Below are 25,453 nucleotides of genomic sequence, written 5' to 3'. Positions count from 1 at the left end.
TAGACCGACGCACAGTGGCCCTTCCCTCAGGTTAAGGGCTATTTCACGGAGGCTAGAGGATGCCACTGTTAGTATCAAACCTTGTTCGCTTCCACTATGGAAGGGTGCGATTCACTTGCCCGCTGACAACCTCATCCATAGTCCTGAATTTCTCAATGCGCTCCCAAAGCGCCAGTGCCCCGCGGAGGATCACATCGATTACTCCTGGCACCGCAAGCGCAACACCCCAAACTCGAGGCCGGTGGCCATAGTATGAGATGGGCGAACAGCACTGGCACTGTCTGTAAAATCATCGATGACGAGAGCTGACTACCTCTTTTTGTTGTTTCGCGCATGCTGGTGGCTTAGATGGTCTAAGCGAGCTGCTCATGCACATGCTTGGCCCCGTACCAATCAGTATAGGTCAGGTGGGAAGACCTCAGCCTTGAGTAACCTCAGCGTTAGAAGCCCCGCTCGTTCTTCAGATACGACACAGGGCGGCTTCTCGGAATTGTATGGTCACTTTTTCATCAGTGAGCCATCATGAATCCGCAGCAGGCCAAGATACAAGCTGTATACGATTGGCAGGACGCGCCGCAGCCAATCGTGTTACACCATGGCAAGCAAGCAAAAGCCATTCGCCGCGTGCGCAGGAAGAAAAAAGGAAAGAATGCCAAAGTCGAGGCGGAGCTTTACATTTGCAAGGAGTATTCACTTGCTGGCGTGAACCCGGCAAAGGCCAATGGATCTCGCTATGTCTTCGGCGAATATTACGTACTTGGAGAACGTCTGAAGGGCCTGGAACATCCGAACATCATACATTATGTCGACTTCACCTACAATCCAAACTCTCAAGTCGCCAAGCTGTACACAGAGTACTGCAAATTTGGCGACCTCGAGCAAGCCCTACAAAGTAGGAAAGACAGAAGCAAGCTTGATACGCGGGAAGCTGTACTCGTGATGTATCAGATCGCCTGTGGCCTGCTGTATCTTCACCATGGCGTGTACCATGCCGATGACTTCCTGAAGGTTGCGCCATTGCCAGATGTCGTCCGCCGAGATAACGCACAAAGTGCCTGGATTACTATCCTGCACCGGGACATTAAACCTCCGAATGGTCAGCTGCTCTATCACGAGGACCACAATACGTGCTGACGGAAAAGCAGTCTTTGTAGCTGAACTGACAGACAGCTACATCCGAATTAAGCTGGGTGACTTTGGAATCGCCAAGGCTGAGACTGATGGTACTGACACTTACATTGGGACTCGGGCTTATCATGCGCCAGTATGACACTTCAAGATAAACATGAATTCTCATTGATGAGTGATCAGGAGCAACGAATGGACTTCACAGGGCCTGGTCCTCGAAGAACCACGTTGAAATGCGATATCTATGCGCTTGGAGGTAACCGCGGTTCACCCGGCATTCAAGACACACAAAAGCTGAGGTAATGCACAGTCACCATGCAACAGGTCATTTACCCCAACAACGAAGAGCACTCAAGTTCAGCTGAGCTTGCCGCAACTCTGCATCAAGTGATACAAGACTGTCTCAGCAGCAAAGATGTTGACAGGCCTGCGAGTGGCGCCATCATTGATCGCTTGAGACCTCACATTGATGACAGCGAAACTCGGACCATGACCTCCGAGGTCCTCTCTAAGCTCACTACCGCGCAAACCAAGGGGCTTGGAAAGCAGCAGGCCGGTAGGGTCAAAGCCGAGGCTGCTTCGTACGTTGAGCTCTTTGAGCGATGCATTCAAGGCGGGTCGATACCCAGTGAAGAAGCTCTGCTGAGCTTCTACTCGTACATTGAAGATGACGCTTTGCCGAATTGGAAGTCCAAGGTGATCCAGGAGATCCAGCCACTACTGCAGCCGTTCAAACTAAACACAAAGTCGCCGCGCGGCGCTTCGCATGCACTGAGTAGCAGTTCGAACATGGAAAAACGTGATGTGCTATCTGACGAAGAGATCCATGTTCCAAACCCTAGCCCAATGGTAGAGACTGAGGATCCCGACAGCAGGTTCGATAAGTTTGGCACGCCCAAGCCGGATGATGCTCTCGCTGCTAAGATTAATGATCTGCTTAGTGGTCGTGATGGTGGTGGAGATCTATTCAAGACGCTTGCGGAGGGCTTTCGGGGTCGTGGTGGCGGTAGCAAGTCGCGAGCACAGAACTCGAGCCTGCTAGGCAAAGACCGAATGGACCGCAATAACAGTATTGGCATGGACGAGAGCAACTCAACAAGCACAGCTACCCCCGAAGATGGTTCATACAATTCGCTTTCTTCCTCGAGTATGACTGCATCTGGAGAAATGGACACAACGGCGCATGGCTTGGACACAAATTCTGGCATCTCGGGTGGTCGTATACGCACTCCGAATAGAATTCAACCGCCAAAGGATGATGCTTATCCACAGCGACTGGGGCATAACACCGTAGGCGGCGCCTCGAGAAGCGGCGATGGAATAGAGGACATTGGATTTCAGCGAAGGGCTGCTGCCGCAAAAGATAGTAAAATCGTTTCTGAAGGCGCAGCGGGGTCATCTACCACCGACAATGGGGCATACCGCCTTCCAAGATCATATAACGAAAGCCGTGCAAGCAATGCTGAGTCAAGGAAGCGCGAGAAGAGCAATCAAACTGTCGTAACGCATATGCCTTCACGATCTGTTCGCTTTAGGCCCGGAACAAATTATTCGGTATCTGGCGAAGAAGATTACCAGGGGCGAAATTATGACTTAAAGGCTGGTCGTGCCGGGGCATCGTCGCCGGATCTAGACTCGGGTCACTTGAAAGAACGAGTTCCAGACTTGCCACTGCCCATCGATATTGATACGTCCTCTGGGCTACGATATCCATACATAGGCCACGACACTTCCAGATGGTATGATCCATATCGGATACAACAGCCTGAAATACGGCCATATGACAGATCAGAAGCGTCTCAGGGGTTTGAACTGCCATCGGAGGCCAAACCATCACACCAGTCTAGTTTCGTCCGTCCGAAAAAGAGAAGTAGTGCCATCAGGATTACGGATGCGAATGGAAACCCCGTCGACTTCTCTAAGCCATCAACGCCAGACCATGATTCGTTTACCCGAATGACAGCCGCATTTAGGGGACCTACGCCTCCACTGACGGAGCCTCTCAATGTACACTCTTCTCACGATTCTGTCACAAAGGCTCGATCTGAGGTGCGAGCAAAAGGGGATGAGGACATCCTTGCCATGCAGGATGAGGAGAATGGGCGTTTGGAGCGTCAACTTGGAGAGAACAACCCCAAATATACAGCAGAGGAAGATGAGAAACGCCTCGTTGGGGAAGGGAGCGCTTTGGAATTGTCAAGGAGAAGGCGACAAGCGCTCGGGAGGAGAGCTCGAGTGAACCGGGTCGGTGTCGATCGCTTTGACTGAATTAATAATGCTGGATCGAAAGTAAACCAATACTGGACTGCACGATACTGCCGCCTGTGGAGCTGCAATCCTTTCGACTCGGGATGCGGCATGGAAGCCCCGTGCGGCATGTCCAAGTGCTCTTGGACTTGAGCTTCACTAGCTCTTTCTTGATCGTTTCTCGCTCTTTGTTGTACCACAGAGTAGGCCGCAGAACCTGATGGCTTGGTTGAACGCCTTGTTGGAATACAATTCCATCTCACCTGAGTTTGCCAAGATAACATGCGGGTACGAGTACGAGTACGACACCTTAGTTTCCTAGCCATAGGTCACTCGCACCGAGGGCTCACCCTTAAGTCTCACTACCCTGGTACCTATCTTCGGTCAAGGGACTCTGGCAACCAGGTATCATTTCGGGAGCCGTCTTGAGCGCATTCGGTGAAAGCATCAGAACTGTTGATATCGTTGCTACGAAGTTTCCAAACCGCAGGCAACACTGTAAGAGGCGACCCATGACATGGTGACAACGGGTTCATTATGACCACAGTCAGAAAATCGGTGATACAATTGCCTTAGCAATAAGATCAAGCCCATGAACAAGTGGGGGAAGCATATCACTCTCACGCCCAGGCGCCATCAAGTGGCATCAGCCTCCCAAGTACATCCGTACGGTCCGTCACAAATGTGCCAAGTTGCTAACAAGTACAAGTCTGACAAAGCCAGGCGATCTTACCATCTCAAGATTGCACTTGTGCAAGATCTTCATAAGCACTAGCAGGTGGTCAATGAGTCTAGATTGAGAAGGAAGTACGTCTCTTTGCATATAAAGAGTCCAGTCATGGCTGCGTTGATAGAATCATGGTTCTTCTACCAAAGTAACTCAGAACACTACCCCGGCGTGGTTGCTCTCAGCATGAGGTAAGTTGCTGCGCATAACAAGAGTCCAAGAAAAACTGAACGAACTTCTCGCAGGCTACTTACTGCATTGACAGCTTTCATTGCGGCTCTTGGTGTCTCTGCCCAGCAACCTGCTGTGGAGTGCGTCCAAGAAGGCCAGGCCCTCATCGTCACGCGGGACTGCATCGATCCCGAATATGCTTCTCCAACCTTCACGAACCAAGCCAATGAAACTCAACCTGTCCCCCACGAACGCATCTCTGGCTACTTCAACGGCACAGCGGTAAATTTCACGATCTACCTTACTCCCAAGTCACAATGGAAAGGCCGCTTCTTCCAGCTCGTGTACCCATCTCAAAACGCTAGTGCTCCCGACTACGCCATCTCATTTGGCGTGGAAAGTGGTGGGTTCACGGTTCAGACATCCGGCTCAATTGGATATCGCGCAGATGCAGCGACAGCGAAGCTAGCTCGTGGCATTGCTCAGGACTACTACAATGTTTCTGCTGACGAGGTATATGGCTATGTTTATGGTGGCAGTGGTGGGTCTCTTGAAGTTGTTGGCGCCGCTGAAAAGACATTTGGAGTATGGGATGGGTGTCTTGTTCTTATTCAAGCGACACCGATTTCAATTCCCTACAACTGGGGTATGCGAGCTTTTGGAGGCCTGATATTTGGCAATAAGTCCGCACAGATTATTGATGCGGTTCAGCCTGGCAGCAATGTCGACCTCACGTCCGTCTTCGACAATCTCGAGCAAGCTGTGCTTGAAGAAGTAACAGCTCTTGGTGTACCGCTGAAAGGATGGGAGGATTGGGATGCCATTGTTGGGAATCGAACTCAGCTCTTCCAGACGATGAAGGATATCACGATTCCCATGATTCAAGACATGGATCCTACTTATGCAGACGACTTCTGGACGAAAGACGGATATGCTGGCGCTGAGCAATCTGCTTTGGGAAAAAGGTTTCGTACTGCTCTCGTCGAGTTCAACAGCACTATTGCAAGCACGGCTGTAGGAGATCATGGCATGACAACCGAGTTTGTCCTAGAGGACGTGCCAGAAAACATTGCCGGTAGTGTTGGCCTAGGCTTTTCCATCATGGTCAACAATACACTTCAGCCATTCTCTGGCCATCTGGATTCCGACACCCGCACAGTCTACATCTCATCTCGCGGTGCCACAAATGAGAAACTCCAGGCTCTCGTGCCAGGAGCCCGTGTTGTTGTCGACAATAGATGGTACCTCGCAGCACACACATTCTACCGGCACCAAGTCCCACCAAAAGAGAGCGGGTTCTACGCCTTCGATTACCTTCGAGACGACGCCGGCCAGCCCCTCTACCCGCAACGTAGCATCTTGATCGGACCGCTCATCACTCAGTCAACCACGGGAGGTGCCACTCACACAGGCAACATCACCATGAAGGCAATTGCTCTACAAAATTTGCTCGACTTTGATGCCTTTCCGTGGCATGCGGACTGGTACTCCAAACAGGTGGCCAAAGCGAAAGGAGGCATCGAAGATCACTATCGTCTCTACTTTGGCGAGAATGCGGATCATGCCATGTATAGACTTGGTGCTCCATTTACAAAGCGGCTCGTGGACTGGACTGGTTTATACGAGCAACATCTGCAAGATTTGAGTGCTTGGGTCGAATACGGTATTGAGCCTCCGACGCCTACAAACTATACTGTCGAGGATGGGCAGGTCAGGATACCGAGCGCTGCTTCCGAACGCAAGGGCATTCAGCCGCTGGTTGAGCTTCTCGTGAATGGGACGAAGCGTGCTGAGGTCAAATCTGGAGGACGTATCGAATTCAATGTGGAGGCCGAAGTTCCTACTGGTCTTGACCAAATTGTCGCGCTCGAGTGGGATGCGTATGGAACTGGTGAATATGCCAAGAAGGACCTCGAAGTCAGCCAGGCGCTCAGTGTTCAGTTCTCGCATGTTTACGAGGAGCCTGGGCTCTACTTTGCTGGTGTCCGCGTTGCATCGCATCGTGAGGGAAACACTAGGACTGACATCGCTCTGGCATGGAATATGGACCGTGTTAGAGTGATCGTGAGCTGAGCTTCGTCGTGTGAGATCAGTCAACGCAAGTGTCGAACTGAGTCTTGGAGCGCACTCTGGACTTCTGGACGGAACCGCACAGACGCAGTCGTGCACTGGTCTCGTCCTTGACCTTCAACTAGCCATTGACCATTTTCTCAGCCACCAGCTTCCTCTGCACCTTTCCAGTAGCCGTCTTGGGTATCTCGTCAGTAAGCCAAATCTTCTTCGGAACCTTGAAAGCAGCCACTCGCTCTGCGATCCACTTCTTCAGATCATCCTCTTTCAAGTCTTTCCCTTCAGCAGCTTTCACGGCACAGCCTACATCCTGGTCATAAGCTTCGTCGTCGATAGCGAAGCTGACAGCTTCTACGATATCTTCGTGCTTATTGATTACGTTGTCGAGCTCGACAGGGGAAATGTTCTCTCCACCTTTATTGATCAGCTCTTTCAGGCGCCCTGTGAGAAAGAGGAAGCCGTTCTCGTCCAGTTTTCCTTGATCTCCTGTTCGGAAAAAGCCGCTTTCTGTGAATGAGGACTTGTTCGCGTCAGGGTTGTTAAGGTATCCTTTTGTCACATTTTCGCCTTGGATGCAGACTTCGCCGACTTCTCCTTGCTTGACCTCATTATCATCGTCCTGGCCCAAGATCTTTACCTCGACGCCTTCGGCTGCTTGCCCCACGCTGCCTGGCATCTGCTCTCCGAGGGTCAACGGGTTTGAGGTCATGAGATGGCTAGCTTCCGTCATTGCATATGATTCCACTATGGGAACTCCTTCGAATCTCTCACTCATTGATTTGAACCAACTCTCGGACAATTGGGAGCTGCATGATCGTATGAAACGAATCTTCTGCACGACGCTCTTTACAGGCTTGGGAAAAGACAAGATCACCCGATGCATGGAAGGTGTAGCGGTGTACCATGTTGCACCATGCTCCTCAAAGTATTTCCAGAATTCTGGAGTCAGTCGCTGAGGCACCACGGCTGAGCCTCCCGAATAGAGCGGAGAGAGAAACGATGCGAGCAAACCGTGTACATGGAATAGTGGCATGATGAGCATCGTGCGGTCGTCAGGCCTCAAGGCGTAGGTACGACAGATGTTGCGAATTGAGGCCAGCAGATTGGAATGCGTCAGAGGCACAGCTTTGGGCCTGTCAGTGGTGCCAGATGTGTGCAATACCAGAGCAACATCATCTTCCTGAGCTGTCAGGACTTCTCTCTCTTCACTATCGTCGGACTCCAGTTTGCCCTTTTCTTTAACGTCGAACACGATTTTGTTGGAAGCTGCATCCCAATATACTTCCGCAATCGCGGCTTTGTACTTTCTCGCTGCATGTACAGCAGGGCCGTCTTCTTCGTAAGAGCCCCGAGGAATGACCGCAACCGCAGAGCCAAGATCATCAATGTAAAATTCGAACTCGTCTTGCTTGTAGGCTGGATTGAGAGGCGCTGCTATAGCACCTTGCCACGAGGCAGCCAAAACGCAACGATCAACTCCATTGAGTTCGGCAGAGCGATTGAAACTGCTGACCCACGGGCCACACCAAAATTCGCAAGCTCCTTCTGCATATCTTCCACGACCCGCTGGAGATCTTCGTGCGAGGAAGTCAAAGACTCCTCACCCGGTATGATAAGCGCTGGCGACTTCGAAGGTTGGTGAAAGATTCCTGCGAGCGTTGAAGGAGCATCTGTTGAGTCGAGTTCTGGTGCTTGACGGCTGCTTGACGTGCGAATATGGGGGCAGATATCTGCAACTGTGATCTCGTTCCAGTCATTGTTGTTAAAGGTCTCCAAAACCTTGCAATACTTGTCCATCAATTCTTCTACACGCTCTGGGCTGAGAAACGTATCGTCATATCGCACCCACATCTCCAGTTTGTCGTCCTTGATGGGATTCTGCATAAGGTAGAAGCCAAAGAAATTGCGAGTCTGGGTTGTTTCGCACACCTTCAGTGACAAGTTCTCTCCGTCTTCGTCTCTCGTCTTCAAATCTGCATCGAAGTTTGCGGTCTTCGGTGGCTGCATCATCGTCACGAATTGATAAAACCGTCGATGACCAAAATGTTGAAGCGTTGCTATTGAGCCAAAGGCTTCATGGGGGATCGCCTGGTTGGCCTCTTCCGACACTTCTTCAAGGAGACTTTGCAAGGTGGTATCGGCTTTCAATTTCCGTCTGATTGGACAAGGCGTCCACAGAGGTCCGATGATACTGTCAATGCCGTCGATGGGCAGTTGTCGACAGCTTCGGACTTGCATAAAGAAAACATCGTCAAGACCTGACTCGTTGGCAAGCAACAGAGCAGATCCTACCGTGTTGATTGCATCGAGACCCACTCGTCCTTTGGGTTTCGGACATGCCACGATTCGCGTGCGCAATCGATCCGTCTTTGACGACATGTAGTCGCGTTGCTTGCTCTCCGGGAACAATAAATCGAACTTCTCCACACCTTTCAATCGATTCTGCCAGAACTGCATGCTTTCTTCTGCATTCCCTGCCAATGTACCATCGACAAAACTTCGAAAGTCCGGGCGTTTTGAGTTTTCAAGAAATGCTGCAGGGTTTAGAAATCCAGCTTCGAGGTCATTCATGAGTTCGTATCGACTCCAGCGATCGTACGCAGCGTGGCTTTTCGTCCAGACTATGTAAAGACCGTGAGGATCCCGTACCACGGCTAGTCTGATCAAAGGATCACCGTAATGAATCCTGCGTGCCTCATCCTGGACTTTATAGGCTTCTAGTGTGCCATCGAACTCAGTCCATTCGATTGGTTTCTTCACCACAACCTGATAGAAGTCTTGTTCGTGCTGTACAACCCTTGTGCGGAAGATACTATTGCTCTGGACAATACGATCGATGACCGTCTTGGCTCTCGAGATGCTCTTCTCGTTCCCAGCATTAAAGATCACTTGTATCATGAAGATGCCAGTGTCGTTCGTTGCACGCATCAGTTCTTCCTGAAATCCTGCACAAGGAGCAATGTCTTCCAATTCATGGTTCTCGATCCCAGTCTGCTCCAGGCAAGTTTTGATAATGTCCCACTGCTGCATGAGTCCAGCTGCTCCCAGTGCTTGCGATTTGTCGGGCTCTCCTCCGTCCGAACCAACGCTTTTCTGCGTTGCGGCCTTGGCCATTCCCGATAGCGTGGGAGCGTCGAAGACAGCCTGGTTGGACAGATGTATGCCATTTTGGCCCGCCGAATTCACTAGCCTGATGGCGAGCACGCTGTCGCCTCCAACTTCGAACCAATTGCTCTCGCTGTTCAGATCTGTAGTCCCCCGACCAAGGACTTCTGCCCATAGGCTTTTCAGACGTTCTTCTGTGTCCGACATGTCTAACGATCAAGGAATGGTTTGCAATTTTGCGAAAGACAGTAAGAGATATGCGCACTGCAATCGACGCATCCCAACGACATGCACTGCATTTGGACAATGCACTCAGAAATTCCAATGGGTCGGTGAGATCTAATGACGTGTATGGCTGCTCGATGTGTCGAAATATACGATAGCATTACACGGCTATATGCCTGTGCTATGCGCGCTAGATGCGCTGGACGCGAATTATTAAGGTACGGCATTCTGCACGCGAAGCACGCGCTACAGAATCTTATCTTGTCGACGTGTGTTGCTTGAGTGACGACATTGACGATCCCTTTCACGATCCCGAACAACTCTGAGTTATGCGTGGCCCATCTTATGAGCTGGACACTCAACGATACATGCTGTGCCGATAGCAATGGGATCTGACTGGGATTCGGAAAAAGTTACGCCTCCCAAGAGTGCGAAAGAGTGGGATGGCCCGCAGGATGAAGCAAATCCGCAGAACTGGTCACTGGCGAAACGTCTGTATCACAGTCTGATACCAACAAGCATAGCATTCCTCTGGTCAGTGTTCCCTTCATGCCAATGGTTCTGTCTCCATCTGCGGAACTAATTGGACCGATAGCCCTTTTGGATCATCGGTGTACACTCCTGGCCACATGGAGGTCATGTCAGACTTTGGCGTGAACCGAGAAGTCGCTCTGCTGCCATTCGTATTTTACTTGTTGGGCTTGAGTTTCGGTCCCGTACTGGCAGCTCCCCTGAGTGAGACCTATGGCCGGGAAGTAGTGTACCTCTCGGCATTGCCCATTGTAAGTTGAGACTGCCATTGGTGACCGTGGAAAAACCTAACGTCCTGTTCTCTCAGTCGGCAGCTTTCACGTTAGGTGCCGGATTCTCCGAGGGCATCGCTTCGTTGATCGTATGTCGCTTCTTCGCAGGGCTATTCTCGAGTCCGGGCCTCAGCATTGGAACTGGCACACTCTCCGACATTTGGCCTCCGGAAAAACGCGCTGTTCCGATGGCCATGTTCATCAGCATGGTCCAAGTCGGTCCAGCTTTGGGACCATTGATCGGTGGATATGTTACCATTGAGATGTCCTGGCGCTGGACGCAATGGGTCATACTCTTCGGCATGGCTTTCGTTCTGGGTCTCACACTGGGAATGAAGGAAACGTACAAAGCAGTCATCCTGAGCCGTCGAGCCAAGGCATTGGGGATCGAAGGGCCGGACTTGCCTCATGCCAACAAGACGAGGATAGAAACGATCAAGTTCTTTGCAACGAAGACAATTGTCAGACCCCTGCACATGCTCTGCACAGAGGTGATCGTGACTCTGTTCGATCTTTACGTTGCCTTCAACTTCGGGCTCCTCAATGCCTTCTTTGCAGCCTTCAGCTGGGTCTTCCAGAATGTCTATGGGTTCGGTCTGGGCAGCACCGGTCTGACGTACCTTGGCCAGCTTGTGGGGACAATCGTAGGGCTTTGCATCATGCTGTACATCTCAGTCGTCAAGTGGCCACGCGATCTGGAGGCCTTGAAACAAGAAGGAGGTTCCAAATTGCCGCCCGAGCATCGACTGCTGATTGCAAAGATTGGTGCACCTTTGCTGCCAGCGTCACTATTTCTCTTTGGCTGGACAGCCCGCCCCTCAGTGCACTGGATAGCACCAGTCATAGCAGAAGGGCTGTTTGGCTGTGGCAATCTGTTGATCTTCACAACAGCCAGCCTGTACTTGACAGACTGCTATGGTGCAAGATACGGCGCCTCAGCATGGTCGTCGAACACCTTTCTGAGGTACCTGTTTGCGTTCATCTTTCCACTGTTTGCAGTTCAGGTAAGACAGCTTCTCCTGCAATGTCTCTTGCAACACTGACGAAGGGTCTCCAGATGTACGAAGGCTTGGGCACGGGTTGGGCAACCTCCCTGCTTGGGTTCTGCTCACTCGCTCTTGTTCCGATCCCCTTCGCCTTTGACCGGTATGGCGCAAGGTTGAGGCGAAATACAGCCTATCCCTCCGGAGAATGATCAGGGTTTGCCGTACATCGAGGAAGACTTGTCGTCTGGGCGAATTGCCATGGTATTTCGTCTTTCCGAGCTGCTCCTTCTGCGGATAGAGGTCTCTCCGGTAGCCAAGCTGATCACCACTACCGCATTGCGTAGCTGATGAGTGTTCGGTCGTGCGAAGCCCTCATTTGGGCCTGTCATTCGGCGTCTTCAAGCGCTGCGGTCCGAGCCTGTTCGGAGCATCTCATCCGTGTTGGACATCTGGATGCGCTCAACAAACTTCTTGCTGCGCCAAGAGCAGACAGTCTGGATGATGAGGAGTGCGGTGTCGCTGCGTCCCAATGGGCGGATATTCGGACGGAGAGAATGGTTGTGAAAGGAATGGAGCATGCTCTTCCCGCCTTGCAGTCAAAAGTCGAGACATCCCGCCTACAATCATTGTCAAGACAAGAACTTCCTACTTCAGCAAAAGCAGACATTTTGGGTTCCTACATTATTATTGCGCTGCCAAGATCTGACGACGTCTGCACTCTGAGCATCACCCGATTTCGAGCTGCGGAGTTGCTTCGTCATACAGTTGCTTCGGGCAAAACCATGGCGATTCATTTCTTGCACTTCTTCAAACAAACAGGAAATCGGACGCGCCATCCACCTAACCACCTTAATACAGGAAAATGCCGCCTCAACAATCCTCCAACAGCTTTTGCCACGTTAGCGGAAACTTCTTTTGTAACGAGCAACTCAGCGCGTGAGCGGCCTTCATCAGTCCCGGGTCGATCGATATTGCAAGCTCATTGCCACCATCTACTTGTCCTCTGATATGACGAGGCTTCTTAGCTATGCCTCGAGTTGCTTGTCCAGCAACTCTTGATGCTGTTGGACATTTGCTGGTTTGTTGGATCTGCTCGTCTTCCAAGCTGACACTGTCAATCGCTGTAAAAAGTAGGCTACCAAGTCGCAGGTCGTCTTCTGCGGTGGCGAGCATCGAGTCCGTGTCGTACATCTCAGCTTCAAGTGTGGAGATCGCTTCATCTGCTGGACCATTCTGCGTATGTCTGTGGATTGCGCTGTTCACTCGCGCAAGGTGAGCTACGGTCTTGGCGAAGGTTAGCGCCTGCTCGTTCGTGTTCTTCGGTATGGTCATGCTTGATCCGAGGAGAAGAGATGTTCTGGTGGTGAGTGGACCGAGATCTATCTGGAAGGTCAAGAATTGTGCAATGCCATTTCGGCTGTTTGGTCTTATTCCTGTTTGCCATGACGAGCTGGTAAAACTGTCTCTGACAATCGACTGCAGTGAAACAAACTGCTCAAAGAAGGTGCTTTGCATTAACAAAGGCTTACGATACCTGCCTACCCACAGCGACTTCCACGAACGAGACACTTCTGCCACTGGCCATGATTTGTAGCAACGGCATGTCTTGACGGCGTCAAGTCCGCGGATGAAGAGCACGTTCAGGCATGTTTGACAATCGATGCTCGCAGCTCCACCATGGCATTGCCACGTCGAACGATCAAGTATTCAAGGCGGCGAATCTAAAAGTAGTCAGTCAACACGCAACTCTCGACGCGTGGCACGACTTTTTCGGAGCGGCTCATGCTTACCCTTTATACTTTGACCAGACAGGCATGCCTGACACCAACACCCTTGCCCGTCATCATCCGGCCACCGAGCCGGGGGCTCACAATTTCACGTTCTGGACACCGACTCACTTCGTTCATTCCGACGACAGAAAGTGTTCACTTCAGCGAGGAAGGAAGGAGCGGGACAATTTGCACTCTCGTTGAATCTCATTGGGCTCACTAACCCATCCATTCGCTAAGCACCTTCATCACAATGCGCTTCCTCCTTCTCTCCGCCGCCCTCGCGGCGCAAGTCCTCGCCCAAGGCAAACGCGGCTTCAACTATGGCGCAAACGGACCCAGTGGCCCCAGAGCACAGCAAGACTTTGAGGCCGAGTTCAACAGAGCGAAGACTTTGCCAGGAACAGCACCTTTCACTTCTGCTCGTCTCTTTACCATGATTCAAGCGAACACGGCCAATGACCCCAGCAGTGCTATTCCCGCAGCAATTGCCACAAACACGAGTCTTCTATTGGGACTGTGGGCGAGTGCGGGCCAGGACGCTTTCAACCAGGAATTGGAGGCGCTGAGGAGGGCTTTGGAACAGTTTGGTGAGATGCTCCCCAGCTCATGACTTCTTGTCTTGTCTTTCTTGTGTATTCAAGGGCGGTGTATCCAAGATGACACCCATCCTTGATTACTAAACCTGCTCTTCCATGAATTCCTGCTTACTTCATCCCTCCTCCAGGCCAACCCTTCATCGACCTCATCGACGGCATCTCCGTCGGCTCCGAAGACCTCTACCGCATAACCCCCACCGGCATAGCCAACAAAGCCGGCATCGGCGCCTCTCCCGACGACCTGGTCAAATACATCCAACAAACCCGCGACAAACTCAACGGCCACGATAATCTGAAATCCAAGATCGGCCACGTGGATACCTGGACTGCCTGGGTCAATGAGACAAATTACCCCGTCACAACAGCATGTGACTGGATCGGAATGGACAGCTATCCTTACTACCAGAAAGAAGTCCCCAATTCTATTGATCAAGCTAAAGAGCTCTTTTTCCAATCTTATAATACGACCAAGAATGTCTCGCAAGGGAAGAAAGTTTTAGTCACGGAGACAGGGTGGCCAGTTGCAGGACCGGATTTCGGTCTCGCGAAGGCGAATGTTGATAATGCGAAGCGTTTCTGGGATGAAGTTGGTTGTGCGTTATTTGCGGAGCCGGTCGATACGTGGTGGTTCACGTTGGATGATTCGAAGCAGAATCCCGAGGAGATTTCGTTTAGTGTTGTGAAGCCGGGTTTGGGGGATCCGATTTGGGATTTGAAGTGCCCGGGGCAGTAGAGTGTGGAAGGGATATGGGTTGAAGGATTTGTTTGGGATGGAGGCGATTAATTGATAGAGGATGTATGTATGTATGTATTGGACTTGTAATTCCCATCCGAGAAGCATGTGCTGATGTTGTGAGTCGGCTAGGCCGGGAGAGCATATCTAGATTGAACTGAGCTGAGTTACGCATGAGAGTGGGTATATAGTGTATATGACTGTACAGATCCGTGAACAATTAATCATGGCTCATGTCCAGAACCAGCCTTTCTTCTCGGGCTTCTCCTGGGATGACGTCTCGTCCTGCGACTTGTTCGTGCCCTCATTTCGTGTGTGCATACTTTCCGTTGTCTCCTCTCTGCCATCAGCGAATCGCTGCTTGAGCACAACTTTGATCGTGACTGTTCCATCCGGAAGTCGAGTTGTATGAGTCGTTGTCAAGGCTGACAAAACATCCGGTCGTCTTGCTTGAGGTTCAGTGTGTTGCTGCTCGTGACTGGGTAGGGAAACTCCCTGTTGTTCTCGTTCCACTACTGCAGATCTTGTTCCTTCGAGATGGTCTTTGAGCGAGGCTTTGCCGGAACCAGTGGACTCCTCTATGCTGTCCCATTCCTGTTGTAGGCGGAGCACCCTCTCGAGTAGCTGATCCATTCCTGGCAAGCTTGAAGCGAAGTCTTCGAATTCATCTCCCGCAAGCTCGTAGCCACGCCGTATCAATGCCTCTCGGAAGGATTTGTCTTGACCTCGTGCTGTACCATCGGCCTCGACTGAGGATTGTTTTGCAACGTCCATCGCGTGGTCTTCACTGCTCGAACTGACACCAGGGAACAAATATTCTGAGTCGTAGAGGTCCTGCTCTGTTTCAGGAGGAATGCGCACAGGCAAAGGGTCAGCTCCAGTATCTGGCGCCGCCTTTGTGCCGACAGCGGATAGCAAGTCTCTAAGATCAGCTGAGATGGTCGGATTTGCAGTTCTCCCATTCTCTGTCGACGCAGCTTCATGGCGAAGGATTCCAGTCCATCGCGACCCTTTCAGCTCGGGAGCCATTCCAGGTATTGAGTATGTCCGAGGGAGTTGCATAGGCAAAATTCCGCGACACTGTAAGCTGAGCATCCAGTCTAAGCCAGGCCCGTAGTATGTGGACTGCGGATGTCTCCCAAAGGGCTCACGCATGCCTACTCTTTCGATCGACCCCATGGGTTTGTCCAAAGAAGCATCGAGGAGATCCTCAAACGCAGCTCGCCACTTTGCACCATATTCTCCGAGCGCATGATGGCTTTCGAGCCTCATTGGTGAATATGGATCGCGCTTGAACCAGTCCACCGACAACCAGCGATAAGAGCCCAGCGACACATTCGACAAGTCGCCTAGAAGATCAAGAATGCCCATATCGAGACCTTGGTCACGGTATAGCGCTTCAAGCTTCGCGGGTGGAATATGCGCATTCCGCTCATTCGCAGTATCCAGCAATTCCAACATCGATTCTCGTACCTCCTCCTTTTCACGATCCGAACTCCTAGACGCCACCATCTGTATATGATCCGGCGAATCCGTGCTCCCTGTCCATCTCTCCGAGATATCCTGCTCTTCAGCTCGCCACCGTTCCTGTTCTCGCTGCATCCTCGACTTCAGTTCGGCAGTCGTAGAAGGTAAGTCCTGTAAAGCACTCGAAAGGGAACTGAAACCGTCGTCAATGAATCTTTTGAAAGCAGAAAATGGTCCAGCAGCACCGCTGCTGCTTTCGCGCGAAACGTCTTGCTGTAAGCGCTTGCTCTCGGTTTCGAGTTCGCTGAGCAGTTGGTCGTGCTGTGCTTTCCAGCTATTGAACCATTCTTTATCGCTCCACGCATCCGCGTCTTTTCTATCATCATCTTTCCCGCCCATGTTTGATGAAGAGAGAATTGAAGACTGGTGCTGGTTGACAGAGAGACAGTCGCGGCGGTGTTGTGTTTCACGCGCTGACGCCTTGAGCCCTTGCGTTGGAGCTGAGCTCCCCACTCACTGATAGCGTGTGCGCTAGTGCATGGTCTGTGCGTCGATAACAAGATAGCATAGCGCAGCACAGCATAGCAAAACGACTTGTTGCTTGTGTTAAGACTGCTGGCGTATGCTGATTCCATAGCCACTACATGTGCATTGTCGCAGACGAAAGCTTGAGAAGAAGAAACAGCTCGTTGAGAAGACCATGCAAGGAGAGCTGACAGTGATGAGTCTTGCTTGGACATGGAATGCCTTGAATATTTCTTGGAGTCGTAGATAACACGAGATATAGTGACTGCAATGTTGATTAAGGAACGAACTACGGAGGTACGAGAATCTACGTGTAAGGCACGCGAGTGAATGCCAAGAACGGACGACTGCCTCAGGCACCACTGTGCATCAAGTAGATATCGCAACCTCAGTATCACGATTCATCCTCCTCGTCCTTCTCGGCTCCGTCTTCAGCAATGTCCATCGCATCGTCATCCTTGGCCTGCTCATCCTTCTCCTCCGTCTTGTCGTCCTCCTTCCCATTCTTGCCTTTCGCCTCTTCCTCAGCGCTTGGGAAGTGTAGATGCTTCCAATCTTCAATTTCCTCAATGACACTTCTCAGTCGATCCCGTACACTCTCGACGGCATAGGTGCCGAGCAGTAAGCGTAACGGAGGATACTTGCAATGACCCAGCTGCCACACTAGCTCAGATGACTTCACAGCGCTCGTCGGTTGCCGGTCAGAGAGCCACTGCACAATGCGTCGCGCATGTCCGGCAGGTGCAGTAGGCGTGTTGTATGGGGCTGATGGCGTTTTCACCAAGAAGTGGCCGTACTTCTTGATCGTCAATCCTTCATCTGCAGCTTTGTCATCCAGGCCGGTGGGCTCATCGATGCGCATGTGTCCCGGTTCTACCAGACTAGCTTTGATGCCAAACGCATCAATCTCATACAGCATGCTCTCAATCAAACCTTCCGTGGCATACTTGGTCGCGCAATACGGTCCAAGACCCGGCACTCCGAGAGCTCCGGAGGTTGAGGAGAAGATAATGTATCGACCGGCATTCTCCTCGTCTTGTCGTTTCGCAGCCTGCTCTCGTAGATGCGGCAAAGAGAGCTGTATGATGTTTAATGTGCCCAGAAAGTTCGTTTCAAATTGGGATCGCAGATCGAAGTCGTCTTGGTCTTCGCAGGCGCCGATTACTCCGTATCCTGTGCAGCTTTGTCACTCGTCAGCATGCAGAAGAGACATGCCTTCATCGTGAGAAGCATACTTCACAATGATGTCGATGACGCCCCAGTGCTCGATGCTCTTTCGGATGACTTCGTCCACTGTTGATCTCACACGCACATCGCATAGCAGGCCCAAGCATTGCTCATGCCAGCCTTGCATCTGCTGCATGCTATTCTCACCCGTCCTCCCCACAGCCGTTACCTTGTCTCCATGGCTCAACGCGCTCTTGACCAAACTCCGTCCAATATGCCCCGTCGCACCAAAGATCAGCCATGTTTTCTGCACTGCTGGGTTCGTGTCGCTGGGCGGGTCGGTGGTGGCGGGCAATCGTAGTTTGGCATTGTTGGCGAGCACTGATGATCGCACGTTGTGAGGTGAGCTCGAGGCCATGGGATCAACATCATCACCGCAATCCTACTGATCGGGCATGACCGAGGAGGAAGCCGTGTCTGTTCACGTACGAGATGTGGGCGACTCGCTCTTGGGGGGTTGTTCGTTCGGAGACATGATGACTGCTGGCCAGCACCTCACTGGCCGCCTCTTGCTCGCACCGCGAATAAGCTTTCACCTGTGAGTGCGCCGCTTGCGAGAGAGGAGCGACGGATAAAGTTGCAGGATCGGCCGGAGGACTCGCACCCCATCCTGGAGCATGTGGAGCCGGCAGTGCCAAGCTATGTAGTTCAGGAGGTTTCCTCCTCTGCACGCATGGCGACAACATCCCTTCTCGTCTTCATGCGAACGGCAATCTCGCATCGTGAGAGGACTGTCTCCCGGCTTGGTTGCTCCCATGGCGATGGAAAGATCAGCATCGGCAGGAGGACCAGCAAAAGCACGACCATGACTGGCGATGATCTGCGAAACTGGCCTGAAACGATGGCAGCAGGCCAGGGTGAACACCGGAAATGGTCACGCAGGGAGCTGATCTGATCCATTTCGTTTCACGATCGACGTCATGTCGAAATGCGACGTCTCCAGAGGCAGATGCAATATTTGGATGGACAATCTGCTGTTCCCACGTTGATGCCTCCGCCCGCCACGCAGTGCTCCAGTAGGCATTTGTGTACCCAGACCGCATATCGCTGCACTGCACGAGCATCACCTGCCACTTGCACATGTTCGGTAGGCGGCGCATGGAAGCTTGGGTGAAGATCCCCAAAGTGCACAAACTTCGCCTGACCGGGGTGCCCTTGAGCACAGCAGACGTTGGCTTCTCATCTTACATTCCAATCGCGTAACCACCACCGCTTCTCAAGTATGCCGCCCTCCGCTCCTCCTCCCTCACCTTCACCCGTCACGCCATGAGGCCCACAATCGGACTTCTCGCCTCCGCATGGCTGGTGATCTTCTCGGCTATCTCACTCGTCGCCGCCGACTCATGCTGCGATCATGATACTGGCTTCGACCCAGCGGCGGCGGCGAACAGAGCACAGCAGCAGGCGACTCACAGCTGGGAGTACGGAACGGTTGCCCAGGCACTTCTGGAGCTCTACAATCCCAGGCTCTCCGTCTTCTCGCCTCAAGCGTTCCCGGCCGGAAATCCCCCAGATCCAGATTCGCACCTTGTTCCGGCACTAGCATTCGCGAAACGACATATTCGACTTTCAGACGAGACCCTCGTCGATGGAGATGGAGCTTCTGGTGATCCAGCATCTCTGGGCGTGTCGGCAGTCATGATCGGCCAGACAGATCAAAAGTTCGCCGACGCGGCCACTCGTCAGTTCGAGCATCTGAACAAGGTCCCCAAATGGGAGAATGGAGCCATTTCGCATCGAGAAGATTACGCAGAGCTGTGGGCGGACTTTATCTACATGGCTCCTCCTTTCATGGCGTATCACGGTGTGGCAGTCGGCGACGTGGAAATTGTCAAGATGGCCATCATGCAATGTCTCAAGTACAGGCAAGTACTACGGCCGAACGTCTCGAGTGTAGCGATCAGCGCGGGGACATGGCGGCACATCATTGGACCCAAGAATGCGGATCTCGGACTTTGGTCGACTGGAAACGGGTGGGCTGCTATGGGCATGGCTCGTGTATTGGCCACATTGTTGCACTGGCCAAAGACAGCCGTCGAAGCCGATGCTCAAATCGCGCAAGCAGACCTGTTTACATGGATTGGTGAGATTCTTCAGGGCGCAATGAGCTCGCCTATGGAAGACGGTCTCCTGCGCAACTATTTGAATGACACGACCTGGTTCGGAGACCTCAGCGGAACGGCGTTGTTGACTGCGACTGTGTATCGTGTCGCCGTAATGCAAGAAGAGGCCAGTGCTCTCTTTAACGGACAGGCACAAAAGGTTCGAGACACACATCCTGACATCAAGAAGCCTGTGAGTATTGAAACAAAGCGTCGAACAAGGCCAAAACTGACTGCCATAGGTCAACGATGAGATGCTCAAATGGGCAGACGAGAATCGCAAGACTGTTGCAATGTACATCCAGAGCAATGGCAAAGCCAGTCCAGTCGTGAACCCGCTCGGTTGGAACGACGCCACTCCATACACGAAGGGAAGCCCCGAAGGAGAAGCATTTACCGTAATGCTGTACGCTGCCTGGAGAGACTGTGTCAAAGCCGGAGCTTGTGAGCACTTCTTCTATGATGTGAGCAAGACTTACGGCCCTAACACCAGTCCAGACCGATGAAATGCGAGACCGAGAAAAGTACCGGATACAAGCTTTTAGCTCGGAGCTATAGCTGAGGAGTCGGCATCTCAAAAGCGAGGTGCTGTGCACCAATGCATGGAACATCGCCACTACAGACGCAAGGAGAATTCCCATCCTCCCAAAGAATGCTGGACCGACTCAGAAAGATGGGAAAATCCAAGTCTCCTCGCTCAGAGCCAGTTGTCGAATCTACGACCTCATCACGCAAGACGTTTTTCGACCTGCCAGCGGAGTTGCGGAACACGATCTATGAATTGGTCGCCGACTGTACTTTGCGTCTCGCTCCAAGGCCGAACACGCCTCCTGTGGTTCCTGGCCTGATCCTAACCTCGCGAAAATGTCGCAGCGAATACATGTCCATCCTGCTCGCCACAGCCAGGATAGAGGCTAGCATCACGGACATGAACTTCGACAAATTGATTCTGATCTTAAGCAGCCTCGATCAGACTTCGCGCAAGGCATTGATCAGCAACAAACATCTCCTCATCGTCTTGCGTGTGCGGAAATGCGGAAGCGACGTGTACGCCAACCTTCGAAAGTGGTGTGAGGAGTCTCAAAGATTATTCCAGAATGACGAAAGTGCGCCTGATTGGCACTATGTCATGGAGGAGAAGGTGCCAGCGAATGCAGCACAGCTGGATTGGTATTGTGGGCGGGTTCGTGTTCTGGAGCAGCGTGTTCCGGCAGAGATGGAGAATGTTAGAGCCGAAGCGAGGAAGATCCTGAAGGTCCTGGAGGACGAGCGAACAGGGGTTTCGGGGACGGCAAGCTGGAGTATGGGGTATGGAGATGCGTTCGCGATATATGCTGCAACTTCAGCGAGGAGGACGTAGGCATGAACCAAATGGGCCTGCTGTTGGAGATACTGAACGAACGAGGAGAAGAACATGACACTGAGGGTGGCGAATCCTTTTGTTCGAGCTTACCGAGGACGATCCCGCGATGGTCAGCATCGGAACGGACCTTGCTAGTGAAGGTTCCATACTGATCAGGAGAAGCAGAGCGTACACGCTAAGTCACATCCATAGACCAATTCCATTCTCTGCTTGGGTCAAACACCTGCCAGTACCCACAGATACCCTTTTCATATCACAAACAAACCAAACCAAACCAATCCAGCAGTCACATCACTCCATCTTCTTCTCCCCACCACCCATCCTCCACCGTCCCACTTCTACTTCCTTCCCCTTCCACTCATCCACCAACCCCTCATAATCCCTTATCGTATACCCCTCCCAAACCTCCCTCCACCAACTCTTCTTCCCCCACCTCCTCAATCCCAAATCATGTAACAACATATCAAAATACGGTACGGCATCATACACAAATTCCGGATACCACTGCGCAAATCCCCAAGGATATCTCCATTTTCCGAAACGAGAATGTAAAGCTGTTGAATAATAAATTTCTTCGGAGGAAGAGGGGATTTTGAGAGGAAAATTGTTCAGGTAGGCGAACGTCCAGAGCGATTGGATTTCTGCGAGGACGGTGTTGGATGTGCAGTGGACTGTTTTTAAATAGACGAGGGAGTGGTCGTTGGCGGATGTGAGGTTTGGTGGGGCGAGACCGCGGTAGAGGCGGTAGGGTGTTGTCGGTTGAGTGTAAGGGAGTTTGCGGACTGGATGGTTTGCGAGACGGGGGAATTGCGAGAGGATTTGAGCGTCGGCTTTTGTTTCGAGGGTGGACCAGAGGGTTAGATCGGATTGGGAGGGGTTCGTGCTGGGGATGCCGAGGGAGGAGGAGAGGTTTGGTGGGAGGTATTGGATTGTGGGGTTGAGTTGCCAGCCTGTTATGGCGAGGAGGGCGTCGGTGGAGAGGGTGGAGGAGTCGGTGAAGGTTAGTCGGCCGGGGGAGGAAAGGTGGGCGATGTCTTTGTGGTGGAGAGTGACTTGGCCGGATCTGATGAGGTCGTGGTGATCAGAAGTGTAGTTGTGGATTCCTACTCTTCCGGACCAGAAGAGAGACTCAGGTGGTTCGAGATGTTGTAATGCCTTTTCCTTCCTGTAGCCTGCGAGATCAATCACATCCGAACGGATTCCCTCCCATAGCCCATCCATCAGCCATCGTCCAATCCGAGTCCTGTTCAGAAACCCACGAGTCCAACCAAAACCATCATAGTCGCCCCAGCTGCAAGGTGAGAACCACGAAAAGAATCGCATGCAAGCAATGTGCTCCAGCATAACTTTCCAAGGCCCCATCTTAACCCAAGGCTGCGCCATCCACACCGCACCACCTCCCGACTTCCTCACGATCCAATCCACTTTCTTCCCATGACTCGCAAACAGAAAAACAGCATCATATCCAATCTTGGAAGCTCCTATCACCGTCACCTTCTTCACATTCGGATCATTCGCCAACTCTTGCGCCCTGTCTTTCAAATCTCCATGATGCAGCACCGGCTTATCGAAATCCTCCACACCAGGTATTCTCACCGGGTTAGGTTTCGACGCAAGTCCAGTGGCCATGATCAATTTCTTCGTTCTGTATGGGCTGCTGACACGGATTAGAACTCCATCTTTATCGCCCACATCCGACTCGGCAGTGAGGCGCCAGCCATCTTCCAATTTCTCGACTTCGCGAACTTCTGTTCGAAATGGGATCTTGTCGAAAATGTTGAAATGTCGAGCATAGTCGTTTAAGTACTCAAACATGACTTTTCCGGGAATATGTTTTCCAGGTTGGACATCGTATTTCTTCGGATCCATAGGCCAATCGCTAAACTCGTATGTTGAGAGTAAGTTGTTGGTTTTGAGGCCTTCGTAGAGGTTTTGTTCACACCAGACGCCGCCGAGAGTTGGTCTCTTCATTCTTGTTTAGTGCTTCTCTTTAGGTCTCGCGAGGTCTGTCACTCACAGATTCGAAGATCAAGACATTTGCTTGCGGCGCTAGTTGTAGATATGTCTTCGCAGCACTTAGGCCACCGATGCCTATTCACAGATCATTAGTCCAATCGTTCCATGGCAACTTCTCTCACTTCTCGTGACCCACCCGCTCCGACGACGATTACATCGTATTCCGTTTCGCTCTTTTCCATGTTGTATGGAAGCTCTGGCGGCTTCGACCGCGTTCATGAGTTGACTCGTTGGCGATGTGGAGTGGAGCATGCAAAGCATGCATGTTTATTGTGAAAGAAAATCACGAGCATTCGCTAATCCATGCGATGTCTTCAGTACTTGTGTTGGTATTGCCGTCGATCTGCAGTCTTGCAGGTGCTATAGCCGGTCGGCAAAGGCACATGGCGAAGACTTGATCGGCCAGGGAGCATACTTTGAACCCCGCACGGATGTGGGAAGCATTCGAGTTCGTAAATCGCTGCACTGCCATGTTGTGATATAGTTCTGGAAATGGAAGTGAAGCTGCACGGATTGTGTTCTACGACCTGAACTTGGACGAGGAAGGAGCTTCTCCGCAGAGTCACAAGACAATCGACCAAGGAAGAAAGAGACACATTGCTTGCATGATCATTCAATTCGTAGCTAACTGTTTTCCTTTCATCTGATTGTTAACTGAGCATCCCGCTCTTCGCGCTTTGGTTCGAGGTAGCATCTCGGTTTGGTCTTCACTTCGTCACTATGCTTACAAGTCTTTCCCTATCATCAAACCCAGGAAAGCGCCATCGCTAAAACGCATTCAAACATCGACACCGTCAACGACGATGCCCTTCTTCCAAGTATAGCACATCTTGCGTGCGACCTCCTCAGCCGCATCGTCGGACACTAAAGCGCCGACCATGTAAAGAGCACCATCGATACCGGAAGAGATACCGGAGGTGGTGATAACGCGCATGCCACCCAGACGCAAGTTGGCGCGCTTGAGGACCGACTCGCGGCGGGCGTTGCTCTGCTTGAGACTGATGCTGCCTTTGCGGGCGTTGGATGGGCGACGACCGCCTGTGCCGTTGCTCTTCTCTTCAATTGGAGGCATGCCACCAGAGCTCTTGCGACGCTTCTGCTCCTTGAGCTCTTTCCTGCTCAGGATGTATGGGTTCTCGTCTTCATTCTCGCCAAGATCGTAGCGAAGGTTGTTGACGACGTAGCGCTCTTCGACAACGTCGACGCGGTCAGACATGTCGCGCTGCACGGCGTTGGAGCAGAGGATCTCGAATTTGGTGATGAAGTCTGGGTGGGTGGTGGCAGTCAGGCCAGCGAGGACGCCAGCCTCGCCAAGGATGAGCGAGCCGGTGCAGACGGACATGAGGGTGCGCTCGCGGGCGGGGTTCTTCTTCTGCAGCTCGGTGTAGGCCTTGATCAGCTGCAATGGCTGAGCCTTGGTCTTGGTCACGTTCTCGTGGCTGCCTCCTGGGATGACGAGGACGTCAATCTCAGCGAGACGCTTCATAGCCTCTTCGAAGCTCATGTGGGGACGAATGGAGGCGCCCTGAGCAGTGGTGATGTGTTCGGCGGCACCGGCGAAGATGACGCGGAAAGCCTTGGTGTCTGTTTGGTCGCGTGGTCAGATGAGATGGAGCTCGCGAGGCATTGACACGGCATACCTTTGTTCTGTGGGTCGTGCTGGGCCTGGCTGAAGACCTCGAGCGGACCTGCATCGCGTCAATGAGTCGTGTTCCTGTTCGTCAGAGGACAGCTTCATCGCGTACCCATTGCATCCAACGTGTCCATTCCCTCGTGCTGACGCGGCCATTAGCATTCCACGTACGAAGCATTGCGCATTGAGAGGACGTACGAGGGTGATGAGAACCCTCACCGGCTCGAAGTCGGTGGGGTCTTCCATGATTGCACTCATTGTAGCGGTATTGTGTGGGTGAGAGATGGATTGAAGTTGTGGTGGATGGATGAAGGAGGAAGAGTCAGAGGCTGAAGAAGCTGTTTAATGCTGCGGGAGCGGGGTGGCCTGACGGTCCGGTTGGTGGTGATAGGTCTCGTGTTCACGCTGAAGCTCGCTCGTGACTTCACATCTGCAGGGATTCGTCTCGCTCCTGCCCCCTCCCCCGCGTTCTTGCTTAGTTTGTGGAGTGCATTAGTGTCCGTGCGTTGTGGACCCAACTCTTGAGCCATTGAGTGACAACTCGCGTGACCAGAGTG

General features: G+C 52.2%; 12 protein-coding genes across 12 annotated transcripts; 6 read left to right on the top strand and 6 right to left on the bottom strand.

The window, feature by feature from the left end:
• Nucleotides 1–522: 522 nt before the first annotated feature.
• On the top strand, nt 523–3,396 carry RHO25_010364 (uncharacterized protein; the record flags this gene model as incomplete). Its single annotated transcript, XM_023602722.1, has 4 exons — nt 523–1,096; nt 1,146–1,223; nt 1,280–1,384; nt 1,439–3,396. The coding sequence occupies 4 exons, from the start codon at nt 523–525 to the stop codon at nt 3,394–3,396; spliced, it is 2,715 nt and encodes a 904-aa protein (XP_023451284.1).
• Nucleotides 3,397–4,213: 817 nt separating this feature from the next.
• RHO25_010363 (uncharacterized protein) lies at nt 4,214–6,346 on the top strand (the record flags this gene model as incomplete). The annotated part of the gene is made up of 2 exons (XM_023602723.1): nt 4,214–4,293; nt 4,348–6,346. 2 exons carry the CDS (start codon nt 4,214–4,216, stop codon nt 6,344–6,346), a joined length of 2,079 nt encoding a protein of 692 aa, XP_023450689.1.
• Nucleotides 6,347–6,464: 118 nt separating this feature from the next.
• RHO25_010362 (uncharacterized protein) lies at nt 6,465–9,655 on the bottom strand (the record flags this gene model as incomplete). The annotated part of the gene is made up of 2 exons (XM_023602724.1): nt 6,465–7,786; nt 7,861–9,655. 2 exons carry the CDS (start codon nt 9,653–9,655, stop codon nt 6,465–6,467), a joined length of 3,117 nt encoding a protein of 1,038 aa, XP_023450688.1.
• Nucleotides 9,656–10,058: 403 nt separating this feature from the next.
• RHO25_010361 (uncharacterized protein) lies at nt 10,059–11,671 on the top strand (the record flags this gene model as incomplete). Its single annotated transcript, XM_023602725.1, has 4 exons — nt 10,059–10,207; nt 10,269–10,455; nt 10,512–11,480; nt 11,534–11,671. The coding sequence occupies 4 exons, from the start codon at nt 10,059–10,061 to the stop codon at nt 11,669–11,671; spliced, it is 1,443 nt and encodes a 480-aa protein (XP_023450686.1).
• A 661-nt stretch (nt 11,672–12,332) lies between these two features.
• Nucleotides 12,333–12,794, bottom strand: RHO25_010360 (uncharacterized protein; the record flags this gene model as incomplete). Its single annotated transcript, XM_065603288.1, has 1 exon — nt 12,333–12,794. One exon carries the CDS (start codon nt 12,792–12,794, stop codon nt 12,333–12,335), a length of 462 nt encoding a protein of 153 aa, XP_065459360.1.
• Nucleotides 12,795–13,484: 690 nt separating this feature from the next.
• On the top strand, nt 13,485–14,563 carry RHO25_010359 (uncharacterized protein; the record flags this gene model as incomplete). Its single annotated transcript, XM_023602726.2, has 2 exons — nt 13,485–13,821; nt 13,959–14,563. 2 exons carry the CDS (start codon nt 13,485–13,487, stop codon nt 14,561–14,563), a joined length of 942 nt encoding a protein of 313 aa, XP_023450692.1.
• Nucleotides 14,564–14,794: 231 nt separating this feature from the next.
• RHO25_010358 (uncharacterized protein) lies at nt 14,795–16,429 on the bottom strand (the record flags this gene model as incomplete). The annotated part of the gene is made up of 1 exon (XM_023602727.2): nt 14,795–16,429. The coding sequence occupies one exon, from the start codon at nt 16,427–16,429 to the stop codon at nt 14,795–14,797; it is 1,635 nt and encodes a 544-aa protein (XP_023450691.1).
• Nucleotides 16,430–16,949: 520 nt separating this feature from the next.
• On the bottom strand, nt 16,950–18,140 carry RHO25_010357 (uncharacterized protein; the record flags this gene model as incomplete). The annotated part of the gene is made up of 2 exons (XM_023602728.2): nt 16,950–17,736; nt 17,791–18,140. 2 exons carry the CDS (start codon nt 18,138–18,140, stop codon nt 16,950–16,952), a joined length of 1,137 nt encoding a protein of 378 aa, XP_023451286.1.
• Nucleotides 18,141–19,048: 908 nt separating this feature from the next.
• On the top strand, nt 19,049–20,390 carry RHO25_010356 (uncharacterized protein; the record flags this gene model as incomplete). The annotated part of the gene is made up of 2 exons (XM_023602729.2): nt 19,049–20,077; nt 20,127–20,390. 2 exons carry the CDS (start codon nt 19,049–19,051, stop codon nt 20,388–20,390), a joined length of 1,293 nt encoding a protein of 430 aa, XP_023450690.1.
• A 167-nt stretch (nt 20,391–20,557) lies between these two features.
• RHO25_010355 (uncharacterized protein) lies at nt 20,558–21,244 on the top strand (the record flags this gene model as incomplete). The annotated part of the gene is made up of 1 exon (XM_023602730.2): nt 20,558–21,244. The coding sequence occupies one exon, from the start codon at nt 20,558–20,560 to the stop codon at nt 21,242–21,244; it is 687 nt and encodes a 228-aa protein (XP_023451037.2).
• A 294-nt stretch (nt 21,245–21,538) lies between these two features.
• RHO25_010354 (uncharacterized protein) lies at nt 21,539–23,445 on the bottom strand (the record flags this gene model as incomplete). The annotated part of the gene is made up of 3 exons (XM_023602731.1): nt 21,539–23,212; nt 23,265–23,338; nt 23,400–23,445. The coding sequence occupies 3 exons, from the start codon at nt 23,443–23,445 to the stop codon at nt 21,539–21,541; spliced, it is 1,794 nt and encodes a 597-aa protein (XP_023451036.1).
• A 596-nt stretch (nt 23,446–24,041) lies between these two features.
• Nucleotides 24,042–25,154, bottom strand: RHO25_010353 (uncharacterized protein; the record flags this gene model as incomplete). The annotated part of the gene is made up of 4 exons (XM_023602732.2): nt 24,042–24,847; nt 24,904–24,951; nt 25,009–25,039; nt 25,095–25,154. The coding sequence occupies 4 exons, from the start codon at nt 25,152–25,154 to the stop codon at nt 24,042–24,044; spliced, it is 945 nt and encodes a 314-aa protein (XP_023451216.1).
• Between the last annotated feature and the right edge of the window lie 299 nt (nt 25,155–25,453).

Source organism: Cercospora beticola, chromosome 7 (genome assembly GCF_033473495.1).
Source record: "Cercospora beticola chromosome 7, complete sequence".
Lineage (NCBI taxonomy): Eukaryota > Fungi > Ascomycota > Dothideomycetes > Mycosphaerellales > Mycosphaerellaceae > Cercospora > Cercospora beticola.
This window is presented reverse-complemented; position numbering and strand designations above follow the sequence as displayed.